This window comes from Sminthopsis crassicaudata, chromosome 1 (genome assembly GCF_048593235.1).
Source record: "Sminthopsis crassicaudata isolate SCR6 chromosome 1, ASM4859323v1, whole genome shotgun sequence".
Lineage (NCBI taxonomy): Eukaryota > Metazoa > Chordata > Mammalia > Dasyuromorphia > Dasyuridae > Sminthopsis > Sminthopsis crassicaudata.
Window position 1 is genome coordinate 440,028,642 of NC_133617.1, and position 13,656 is coordinate 440,042,297.

General features: G+C 33.5%; 1 protein-coding gene across 9 annotated transcripts in view; it reads right to left on the reverse strand.

Moving 5' to 3' along the window:
* The window catches only part of SMARCA2 (SWI/SNF related BAF chromatin remodeling complex subunit ATPase 2), a 221,731-nt gene that overhangs the window by 106,441 nt on the left and 101,634 nt on the right, over positions 1–13,656 (reverse strand). For all 9 annotated transcript variants that reach the window (XM_074280637.1, XM_074280641.1, XM_074280645.1 and 6 more), the window contains one exon: positions 85–192. In XM_074280637.1, the coding sequence (XP_074136738.1) occupies positions 85–192 (108 nt within the window). The remainder of the gene's footprint in view (positions 1–84; positions 193–13,656) is intronic.

Genomic DNA, 13,656 nt, shown 5'->3' on the forward strand with positions numbered 1-13,656 from the left:
TTATATAAACTAACATCAGTAAAGAAGTTCATAATGATTATTCAATAGTCTTGTGTCTTAAGTGTGATCATCTTCCTTGCATACCTTCTTATCTTTCTCAGAACCATCTGTGAGAAGAATTCCTTTTGCTTGCATATGGCGATACAGTATTTTTTGAAGAGCTGACATGTCACATTTAATCACATATTCAACCTGTGTAAAAGAGAACAATAGGTAAGATTTTTAAAAGCTACTATTGTGTTCAAAGAACATTAAGTAGTCACAACTGCTGGTCCTTCCTGCTTTTAAAAGCTAGTGTTCCTGTTGCCATCATGAAAGATTCCTTTTTCTCTTAGGAATCTAAAAAGGGAAAGGAATAGAAGAGACTGGTCACCTTATTGTTATAATCAAACCACATCAATAATTTATTGTAACAGTTACTTCAAAAGGTTATAATTGGGGTATCTCAGGACAAGGGAGTTTGGCTTACAATTATCCAAACACTTTCCAAACAAGAAACTCATAAAATAGATTTTTAATATTCCTTTCCTTCCCACATTAAAAGAACTGAAAGAGTTTTTAGGAAAATCAATGAATGGCTATTAGTCTATGATTTTCTTTGTTAGACATATAAAACATTTTTAAAAGATCAACTGTGGATGCACATAATACCAACAGTATAGTGAAATTTCCTTATAGTTCTAGATAGGGTAGCATTAGCTACATTTTTGAGACCTGAGAAAATGCAACATACTTTCTTCAAAAGGTAAAAGGAAGGAAGTTTTTTACTAGCCAGATGTAACTTTATGACCAGTTGAAGTAGGGAAATTCAGTTGGAATTCAATCAGAGTCCAATACAAAACAAGTACAAAGGCTATTGATAAATTGTTTATCACATGTCTGATAAATATTTAACAGATAAATTCTATTCATATAACTTTCTTATATTATGCTTTAAAAAGTTTTACAATTCAAAGAATAAAAATATGTTTTTCCATAATAGAATTACATATTGACAGAATATGATTAAAATAAATTAATAATATGTCTAATGTTTAATTGATTAAAAACTCATCAGATTATTCTAAGCTCTGAGAAGCAGCAGGAGGCTCATGAAGAGACAGTGAATGTTAATTTAAAGTTTCTTTGGGATGAACCTATCAGGCAAGTTGAACCTGTCATTGGCGATCTTTTTCACTACTTCTGCTGTATCCAATTATATTAAAAGAAGATATACACTTTTTTTCAGATAAGTCTAATACCACAGAAAAGAAAAAATAAGTAATAAGTTTCTGGAAGTTTCAGCTGTCCTAAATTTCTAATGAACTACTTAAGAAAGCAAAAAAATCACTCAAATAGTAAATGGAAATAGTTTTGGATATCTGATCATGTTCCAATATCCACTCAACTTAATCTTTTCAAGAATTCTCTTGTATCACTGAACACAAATTCAAAGATTTTAGACAAAGTAATAAAGCTATCCCAAAATAATCCAATATAAAGCTAGAAGGGTTTTCTTCTTCCCCACTGCTCCGCTTTTATCTGTTGTATATGAAGGACAAATGGCATCATTTTTTCTTGGTAATGTACAAACCTAGCCTAAGTGGAGCTTAAATAGAAGAGCTGTAGCCTATCAGGTTGGTGACCAGCTTGGTTATGAGTTCTTAAGGCTTGGAGACTAGTTTCAACTTTAAAAGACATTTCTTAGTGGCTGGGCTTATGTGAAAAAATTAGCCTTTAAAGCACCAATGAAATAATGTTTAAGAAGAAGATTAGAAGAGACCCTGTTATCAATAAGAGAATCAAATAAATAAATATATTTCCAAAATTTATAGATGATATTTAAAAAGCTAAATTGGGACGCTAAAATTGAAAGATAATTTTAAGAAAATGTTTTGATACCAGTGATCTTTATATATTTGTAAGAAATATGTCTTTAAACCATTAGATTTGAAATGATACTATACCTTTTTTAGATTGTTGCCTATATTATTTATTTCCCCCTCTTGATGATGTTCTTCTGTTTCCTTTCAAATTATCCTAACATTTCCCTTCATCCAGAACCCATATGAAATCTAATGACTGTAGCCCAAAATGATCTTTTAACTATCAAGTTCTATTGCACTTGGTGTCTGAAATATTCATATCCCAAAATAAACTTTCTCTTTCTTCCTCAGTTGTCTTTTCTAACTGGTTTTTGAAAGTAGCACTCTCTCGCTCCCCTAAGATTGAAATTTAGAAATTATCATTTTTCTGCTCTCTCACTCCTCTTTTCTTACATTCAGTTATGAAGAGGTTCAATTATCACCCCTTTAAGAATAATTCCCAAATGTAGTTTTTGGTCTTACTCCCCCTTTTTTTGTTTCACTGTCTCCTGACTCTAGTAATACCTTACCAGCATCTCAAAAATAGCATGTTCAAACAAATTTATCATCTTCCCCTTTAAATTAGCCCTTCTTAACTTCTCTACTTACAATGATGGAATCACCAGATCCTACTTAAACTTAAAACCTTTGGAGTAGTATTCTTTTTTTCCTATTCTCTTATTACCCATATCCAATCAGCTGCCTTGTTAATTCTGCTTTCCCCAACACTTGTCATAACCACCCCTTTCTCACTAATCATGATAACACATTAATTCAAGCTTTCATCATCTGTCATCTGAATTATAATATACTAGCCTTCTAACTATTCTTTGGCATTCACTATCTCCCTACTCTCACCTAATCTTCACATATATAACTGTGCCAAAATAATCTCCCAAAATATAGTTCTGAAAAAATTCATTTTATTATGTATGAACCATCAGTGGCTGCCACTGTTTCTAGGATAAAACACAATTCCCTTAGCCTAGTATTTAAGACTCTGTGTAGTTTAGTTACAATCTATTTTCCTGGCTTTATTTCATATCATTACCCCTTAACACAAGTGACTTCCTAGAGGAATAATACTATCCATATTTATCTCTCAATATTGTTGTTGAGAATTAGATGAAATTATATTTATATATATATATATATATATATATATATATATATATATATATATATACATAAGGAATAAATATAATCATGAATCCTTTTCCAACTCCTTTTAATGATAATGCCTTCCCTCTCTTAATTATTTCTTATTTATCCCCTATGTAGTATGCTTATACATATTTCTTTGTGGTATACCCCATTAGGTTGTTAGTTGTTTAAGGGAAAAGACTGTCTTTTGCTTGATTTTTGTATCACCAGAGTATGGCATCATGCCTGATATGATATGTTCTTTAATAAAAGCCTTTTGACTTACTAACTCCATATTCTAGGCAAACAGGATTGTGGCTCCCTTTCCCGCAAAGAACATAGTGTTCTGTTTTTGTCTAGGCCATTCTTATGCCTGCAACGTATTCCTCTGCCTACTACTTAGCTCAGACTAAATATCAGTTCTTCCCTGAAATCTCTATGAACACTATTTTGATAAAAGGATTTTCCCTTTACTCCTCACATTGTTTTGAAGAGTTTTTTTAATGGATCCCTTCTTTGTCCCCACTAGTCTATAATCTGTATTATTTTTATCAATGAATCTATAGTATCCTTTTCTGTAAAATAAAAGGTATGGGAAGTCAGTCATGATTTCTTTTTACAATTGAAACATCCAAGGGTAGTGCTTTGAACATTTAAGCTCTTAATACATTAATTTTTTTAATTATTATTGAAGTGAATCCTTCATACTCATATAAAATTGACCTTCCTTATCCTTGAAACTGGTCTTATTATCCCTTTGTTTAAAAACAGTCCATTCTTCTCTGTTGACTATTAAAGTAAAAAATTCAAATTCCTCTCCTTGACATTCAAGACCTTCCATACTCAGGCCACCCTAATTTCAAGCTTTATCTCTTTCTTTTCTCATTATTTATGCTACAAACAACTTGGGGGTATGCCTGGTATATTCCAACTTCTGTGCCTTTGCTAACACTGATCCCCATACAACTCATAAAGGCTTTTCTGTTTTTCTGAGTCAGCAAAGTAATTTTCCCTTCAAAGCATAGAGTCTAAGGTTTCCCATTTTTTTATACTGCATCTATCACATGTTGGATAGTACTAGGTATTTTTTATGAGTAATATCTGCCTACTAAGTATAAAGTCCATTAGGATAAAGTGCTTGCCTGAGGTGAACCTTGGACTTTTTCCAATTCCCTAGCAAAGTATTCTGTACATAGTAGACACTTAATACATATTTATAAAATTAAAATGCATTTTGACATAAATTGTCTTAAATTGCTACATAATTATTTCATGTATTTATATCTTGTCCCCACAGCTAGATGAAAAGATCTCTAGAGTACAGTCTGCACAATGAACTATATTATTATTTAAAGCCAAGTCTACCTAAGTCAAGAGGTACTGGGGGGTGGGTCAGGGGGAAGATACTGGTCCATTAGATTAATTGATCTATTCAGAAAGCTTACCTATTTAAATATGGAGAGTGCATTTCATATGCATCTAGAAGGGGAAGACCCAAGTCTAAGATATTAGCATTAAAAACCTTTAAAAAAATCTTACACTTAGCCTACTACAAATGTAAGAAATTAATAACTTAATGAAGAGATGTATGGCCTTGAACCAGTCACTTAATTGCTCTGAACTCCATTTTACAGGCCTCTAGGGATTTATTGTCTGTAGAGTAAGGAGATGTTATTACATGATGTTTACATTCCCTTCTATTTCTAAAACCATCTGACCACCCAAAAGATGATAATCTTAAAAAATTTACATTTGCTATAGGAATATATTATAGATGATTTCTTCCCCTCCCCCCCGAATTCTCTCAGCTTGGGCTAAAATCAAATTTTGTAAAAGAGCATTAAGATTTCCCTCTCCCTTCCCAACTGATGCCCTATTTCCAAGTTCTATTTTCATGCTAAATAGGAGCTACCCTGCATTTGACTAGGATGTATAAATGCAGTGTGTAAATGATTTTCCCCCCTCACAAAAATACTAAGGAGATTTTTGCCTTTGAGTATGAGGAAATAATATAGCTGAACAGCTTAAGATAAGCTAGCTTTTTCAGAATTACATACGCGATCTTTTTATATAAGGATCAATTGCAAAGTTAAGAACAATGTACTTCATCAAATAACAAAAGTAGGGTGATTCACACTGCCTATATTCTTTGTTCTACATATACATCTAAAATTTTCTTTTAAAATCTTCATATGTCATATATAATATGATGATCTTATGGTGGGAGAGATGGAACTGTTCAGCATTTTAAACATAAAATTTTATAGAGAACAGATGGGAAACACTGGACCCAAGCCTGGAATGATAGCAGGCAGCTGTTGTACAAGGGATCCTGGAGGGCAAAATATGGGTGTAAAGCTGGGCAGAAAGTACAGAGTGAGAAGGGCAGAAGACAGAGAAAAGGCCCAGCTCAATGGTTTCTGTGCTAGGGAAAGCTTCCAGATGGGGTAACTTCTCTCAATACAGGTCAGCACCTTCTGAACAATTTATATTTTTAAGATCTACTTAGAGCAGAGGGATCAAACATCAGGTCTTGTGCCAGTAGCCCACAAGATGTTGAAACCAGATTAAAATGTGATTGGGAAATAGTTAACAAAATAAATAAAAATATAATGGAAAAGAGATAACATTAATATGTACAGCTCCTTTGTTTAATAGGCCCCAGTTTTTATTTAAGTTGGATACTAGCTCTAAATTTAACTGAGAACTTTAGTAAGTTGCCCAGAGTCACTGAGTCACCACATATCAAAGTCAGGTCATTCTGGCTATGACACTAGCTTTTTTTATCTCCCTGGCTCTGAAGTGGATAAAATGGGGGGAGGGAGGTTGAGGAGAGGGGTGGCAAAGCCAAGGTAGTGGAGAAGACAGAGCTTCTTTCTGAGCTTTCCTGCTACCCTCAAACTATTTAGAAAATTCACCCTCTGAATTAGTGGTGGACTGTCAGAACCCACAAATATTAGGAGTGTAACACATTACCAACAGAAGATAATCTTGAAGATTGCCAGAAAAGGTGTGTTTTGGTCGGGCGGGAGCACGAAAGGAGGCCAGGCCAGGCATAGGCACAGACAGGCAGACAAGCAGAGCACAGAGGCCAGCACATGCTAAGCAGACCCAGGACATGGTGTGGTCTCCGTGGGTAGAGAATCTATGGGAAGGACTCAAGCACACTGTTGACTACTCTGCCCTGGTTGCAAGTCAGGTAGATCAGCAATATAAAAGATAAAGAGTGTACCCCAAACCATTCTCCAATTGATAAATTGTCAAAGGATATGAACAGACAATTCTCAGATAATGAAATTGAAACTATATCCACTCATATGAAAGAGTGTTCCAAATCACTACTGATCAGAGAAATGCAAATTAAGACAACTCTGAGATATCACTACACACCTGTCAGATTGGCTAAGATGACAGGAACAAATAAAGATGAATGTTGGAGGGAATGTGGGAAAACTGGGACACTAATACATTGTTGGTGGAGTTGTGAAAGAATCCAGCCATTCTGGAGAGTAATCTGGAACTATGCTCAAAAAGTTATCAAACTGTGCATATCCTTTGATCCAGCAGTGCTACTACTGGGCTTATATCCCAAAGAAATACTAAAGAGGGGAAAGGGACCTGTATGAGCCAAAATGTTTGTAGCAGCTCTTTTCATAGTGGCTAGAAACTGGAAGATGAATGGATGTTCATCAATTGGAGAATGGTTGGGTAAATTATGGTATATGAAAGCTATGGAATATTATTGCTCTGTAAGAAATGACCAGCAGGATGAATTCAGAAAAGGCTTGGAGAGACTTGCATGAACTGATGCTGAATGAAATGAGCAGAACCAGAAGATCACTATACACTTCAACAACAATACTGTATGAAGATGTATTCTGATGGAAGTGGATATCTTCAACATAAAGAAGATCCAACTCACTTCCAGCTGATCAATGATGGACAGAAACAACTACACCCAGGGAAGGAACACTGGGAATTGAATGTAAAATATTAGTACTACTGTCTATCTACCCAGGTTACTTATACCTTTGGAATCCAATATTTAACGTGCAACAAGAATATTGGATTTACACACATATATTATATCTAGGTTATACTGTAACACATGTAAAATGTATGAGATTGCCTGTCATCTAGGGGAGGGAGTTGAAGGAGGGAGGGGAAAATCTGGAAAAATGAATACAAGGGATAATGTTATTAAAAAAATTTACTCATGCATATATACTGTCAATGTATAATTATAAAATTAATTAAAAAAAAAAAGAGTGTACGCCAAGGAGCCAGAGTCTCATGGACCTGGCCACATCTACCCAAACCTAGAAGTGTTTCAGCCAATTCCCAACACAGCTACAGTCTCTTCTTGATCAGTAGAGGAAGCTTGGAACCACCACTTTGCCCTAAAGGCAGATCTCAAATTTTTTTTTTTTGTTTGTTTTGATTTTTAAATGGGTAAAAAAGAAAAGCAGGCTCTAACTATAGACAGCATCTTTAGTGAAAAAGAACAGATTTCCAACTCTGAGCAGACTGTCTCCAGACAAAGCCCTAAAGGGTCACATAACCTTGTCCCCACTACACCAGGCTCTCCTAGAAGTAATTGAAAAGAATCTTAAAAGAGAGCTACATGAAGAATTGGGAAAGAAAAAGAAAACTCTGCAAGAGAGTTTGAAAAAGTCATATAACTCCTTAAAAGATTTGATAAAATGGAAAAAGAAAACAACTCCCTGAAATGTGAAATAGAAAAGGTAAAGAACTCTCAGGGAAACAGAATTTGTGAATTACAGAAGGTAAAGAACTCCCAGGAAAACAAAATTTGTGAATTGGAAAAGGTAAAGAACTCCCAGGAAAACAAAATTTGTGAATTGGAAAAAGAAAACAACTTCTCAAAATAAATTGTGAAATGGAAAAAAATCCCATAGAACAAAACAACTCATCTAAAAATTCATTAAGACAAATACAAAAAGAAGTCCAAAAAAGTAATTGAAGAAAATAACTCATTAAAAATCAAAACTGAACTAATGGAAATGAATGACATGATGAGACATAATGAATAAGTCAAGCAAAACAAAAAAAAAATAAAAATAAAAAATGAAAAAATAGGTAAAATGTTAAATACCTATTTGGGGAAACAACAGACCTGGAAAATAGCTCCAGGAGAGATAATCTAAAGATTATTGGACTCTGAAAGTCATGATGAAAAAAAAGAGCCTAGACACCATTTTTTTTTCAGGAAATCATCAAAGAGAATTGCCCAGATGTCATAGAATCAGAAAGTAAAATAACCATTGAAAGAATTCACCAAACACCTCCTGAAAGAGACCCCAAAACTAAAACTCTAAGGAATATTGTGGCTACATTTCAGAACTATTGGACCAAGGAAAAAATATTACAACCAGCCAGGAAAAAAAAATTAAATACTGAGGAGCCACAAAAACAATTACTCTGGATCTAGCAGCTTCCACATTAAAGGATTGAAGGGCCTAGAATCTGATATTCTGAAAGGCAAAGGAACTTGGAATGCAGCCAAGAATAACTACCCAGGTAAGCTGAGCATTATCTTCCAGGGAAGAATTTGGACATTCAATGAAACAGGCGAATTCCCTTTATTTCTGATGAAAAAAAAAAAAAAAAAAAAAAAAAAAGCAAACAAAAACAAAACAAACAAACAAACAAAACAGAGGTAAACAAACAAAAAAAATGACCTCCAAATATAGGACTCAAGACTAGCATAAAAAAGTGAAAAGAACTCTTGAGAGCTGTATTTATGTTATAGGCATACATAAAGAGGGGATATATAATTTAATTTTACTGTTATAAAAAAGGAACTACAAGTGGAAAGAGGATTGTACCAGATAATAGAAAAAGTGGAAGTAAAAAAAGGGAAATTACATCTCATGAAGAGGCAAAGGAAGCCTATTGTATCTGAGGGGAAGAAGGGAAGAGGATGAACATTTTGTGAATCTTACTCTTATCAGATTTGGCTCAAAGAGAAAATATTAGACATATTTAGTTTACTGAGAAACTTCTCTCACCTGACTGAAAAGTGGGAGGGGAAAAGGGAAAAGGGAAGGGGTAGGCTAAATAAAAGGAAATATAGAAATAGCAGGGAAAGGTATAAGAAAGGGGGAGGGACTCTAAGGGGGAGGAAGGGATTCTAAAGAAGGAGGGCTACATAAGGCAAGTGGTGCCCCTAAGTTAAATACTAGGGAAAGGGGTAAGGTGGAAAGGAAAGAGAAAAGCATAATCTGGGGATAATAAACTGGCAGGAAACATAGAATTAGTACTTTTAACAATAAATGTGAATGGGATGAACTCTTCCATAAAGCAGAGGCAGATAGCAGATTGGATTAAAAGCCAGAATCCCACAATATGTTGTTTAAAGGAAGCATTTAAAACAGGATGATACATACAGACTAAATGTAAAAGGCTGGAACAGAATCTATTATGCTTCAGGTGAAGTATAAAAAGCAGGGGTAGTCATCCTGATCTCAGAACAAGCAAAAGCAAAATTTGATCTAATTAAAAGAGATAAGGAAGAAAACTCTATCTTGCTAAAGGATAGCATAGATAATGAAGCAATATTAATACTAAAAATCCATGCACCAAGTAGTACAGCATCTAAATTCCAAAAGGAGAAGTTAAAAGAGCTGCCAGAAGAAAACAGACAGCAAAATAATAATAGTGGGAGATCTTAACCTTGTACTCTCAGAATTAGATAAAATGAAACCACAAAATAAATAAGAAAGAAGTTAAAGAGGTAAATAGAATAATAGAAAAGATATGTATGATAGCTCTTTGGGTAAAACTGAATGGAGACAGAAAGCAGTAGACTTTCTTCTCAGCAATTGATGGAACCTAAACAAAAAGTGACCATATATTAGGACATAAGGACCTCAAAATCAAATACAGTAAGGCAGAATGAGTAAATACATTCTTTTCAGATCACGATGCAATAAAAACTACATTCAATAAAAAACAAGGGGAAAACAGACCAAAAAGCAAATGGAAACTACAAATTACATCCTAAAGAATAAATAGGTTAAACAGCAAATCCTAGACACAATTTGAATAATTTCATCCAAGAGAACAACAATGAGATAACGTATCAAAATCTGTGGGATGCAGCCAAAGCTGTAATAAGGGGAAATTTTATATTTCTAGAGGCTTATTTACACAAAATAGAGAAAGAGAAGATCAGTGAATTGGGCTTACAACTTAAAAAGCTAGAAAAAAAACAATTTTTAAAAAACCCACTCAAATACTAAACTTGAAATCCTAAAAATAAAAGGAGAGATTTATAAAATTCAAAGTAAAAAAAAAACTATTGAATTAATAAATGAAACTAAGAGTTGCTTCTATGAAAAAAACCCAACAAAATATATAAACCTTTAGTAAGTTTGATTAGAAAAAGGAAAGAGCAAAATCAAATTGTTAAGTCTTAAAAATGAAAAGGGAGAACTCGCCACTAATAAAGAGGAAATTAGAGCAATAATTAGGAGTTACTTTGCCCAACTTTATGCCAATGAATTCGATAACCTAAGTGAAATGGATGAATACCTTCGAAAATATAGGTTGCCCAAATTAACAGAGGAGGAAATAAATAGTTTAAATAGTCCCATTTTAGAAAAAGAAATAGAAAAAGCTATTATTCAACTCCCTAAGAAAAAATCCCCAGGACCAGATGGATTTATGTGTGAATTCTACAAAACATTGAAAGAACAATTAACCCCAATGCTATATAAACTATTTGAGAAAATAGGGAATGAAGGAGTCGTACCAAATTCCTTTTATGACATAGACATGGTACTGATAACTAAACCAGGTAGGATGAATCAGAGAAAGAAAAATATAGACCAAACTCCCTAATGAATATTAATGCAAAAACTTAAATAAAATATTAGCAAAAGGATTATAGAAAATCTTTCCCAGAATAATACACCATGACAAATTAGGATTTATACCAGTAAAGCAGGACTGGTTCAATATTAGGAAAACTATTAGTATAATAGACTATATCAACAACCAAATTAACAAAAACTATATGGTTGTTTCAATAGATGCAGAAAAAGCATTTGATAAAATCTAACTATCCATCCCTATTAAAAACACTAGAGACTTTTCATTAAAATAGTCAGTAGCATCTATTTAAAACCATCAGTAAGCATCATATGTAACTGGAACCATTCCCAATAAGATCAGGAGTGAAACAAGGTTGCCCACTATCACCATTACGATTCAATATTTTATTAGAAATGCTAGCTTTGGCAATAAGAGATGAAAAAGAAATTAAAGAAATCAGAGTTGGTAATGAGGAAAACAAATTATCACTCTTTGCAAGTGATATGATGGTAAACTTAGAGAATATCAGATACTCTATTAAAAAGCTATTAGAAATAAACCATAACTTTAGCAAAGTTGCACAATACAATATAAATCCACATAAATCATCAGCATTTTCATACATCACTAACAAAATCCAACAGCAAAGATACAAAGAGAAATCCCATTTAAAATAATTCTCAATAGGATAAAATATCTGGGAACTTATCTTCTAAGGGAAAACGATGAACTGTATGAAGAAAAGTACAAAACACTTTCTACAAAATAAAATCAGATCTAAACAATTGGAAAATATTAAATGCTCTTGGATAGGTTGAGCAAATATAATAAAGATGACAATACTACCTAAATGAATCTATTTATTTAGTGCTATGCTAATCAAACTCCCAAGAAACTATTTTACTGACCTAGAAAAAATAATAACAAAATTCATCTGGAAGAACAAAAAGTCAAGACTTTTAAGAGAACTAATGGAAAAAAAAATCAAATGAAGGTGGCCTAGTTGTACCACACCTAAAACTATATTATAAAGCAGCAATTACCAAAATCATTTAGTGTTGGCTAAAAAATAGACTAGTTGATCAGTGGAATAGGTTAGATTCAAAGGACAAAATAATCAATAACTTTAATAATCTAGTCTTTGACAAACCCAAAGACCCCAGCTTTTGGGATAAGAATTCACTATTTGACAAAACTGCTGGGAAAATTGGAAATTAGCATGGTGGAAACTAGGCATTCACCCACACAACTGACACTAAGAAAATGTCAAAATGGCTTCATGATATAAGCATAAACAATGAGATTATAAATAAATTAGAAGAACATAGAATAATTTACCTCTTAGACCTGTGGAGGAGGAAGGAATTTATGACTCAATGAGAACTAGAGATCATTATTGATCACAAAATAGAAAATTTTGATTATATCAAATTGAAAATCTTTTGTTCAAGCAAAACTAATGCAGACAAGATTAGCAGGGAAACAATAAACTGGGAAAATATTTTTACAATGAAAAGTTCTTTAAAAGGCCTCATTTCCAAAATATATAGAGAATTGACTCTAATTTATAAGAAATCAAGCAATTTTCTAAATAATAGATGGTCAAAGGATATGAACAGACAATTTTCAGATGAAGAAATTGAAACTATTTCTAGTTATATGAAAAGGTGTTCTAAATTACTATTGATCAGAGAAATGCAAATTAAGACAATTCTGAGATACTACTACACACCTCTCAGATTGGCTAAGATGACAGAAAAGATAATGCTGAGTGTTGGAAGGAATGTGGGGAAACTGGGACACTGACACATTGTTGGTGGAATTGGGAACACATCCAGCCATTTTGGAGAGCGATTTGGAACTATGCTGAAAAAGTTATCAAACTGTGCATTCCCTTTGATCCTGCAGTGTTACCACTGGGCTTATATCCCAAAGAAATCTTAAAGAAGGGAAAGGGACTTGTATGTACAAAAATGTTTCTCACAGCCCTTTTTGTAGTGCCTAGAAACTGGAAATTGAGTGGATGCCCATCAATTGGAGAATGGCTGAATAAATTGTGGTATGTGAGTGTTATAAAATATTATTGTTCTGTAAGAAATGACCAACAGGATGATTTCAGAAAGTCTTAGAGAGACTTACATGAACTAATGCTGAGTGAAAAGAGCAGGACCAGGAGATCACTATATACTTTAACAACTATACCATATGATGATTAATTCTGATGGCTGTGACTCTTTTCAACAATGAGATAACCAAATCAGTTCCCTTTGTTCACTAATGAATAGAACCAGCAACCCCCAGCGAAAGAACTCTGGGAAATGAGTATGAATTACTACATAGCATTTCCAATCCCTCTGTTTTGTCTGCTTGCATTTTTTATTTCCTTCATAGGTTAACTTTACATTATTTCACAGTCGATTTCTTCTTATGCAACAAAATAACTGTATGAATATGTATACATATATTGTATTTAACATATACGTTAACATATTTAACATGTATTGGTCAAGCTGCCATCTGGGGGAAGGGGTGGGAATAAAGAGGGGAAAAATTGGAACAAAAGGTTTTGCAATTGTCAATGCTGAAAAATTACCCATGCATATTTTTTAAATAAAAAGCTAAAATAATAGGGACTTCCTGCCAAGATGGTGGCATGGAGGCAGACAGCTGCTTGAGCTCCACCTTTTCTCTCAGGACTTACTTCATGACAAGGCTTGGAATTAATGCTTGACTGGAAAAGAAAGCCACAAATAATCACCAAAAGAAGAAATCCTTGAAATTCACCAGAGAAGGTCTGTGTTTGCTCTGGGGAGGGGACGAACAGACTGGG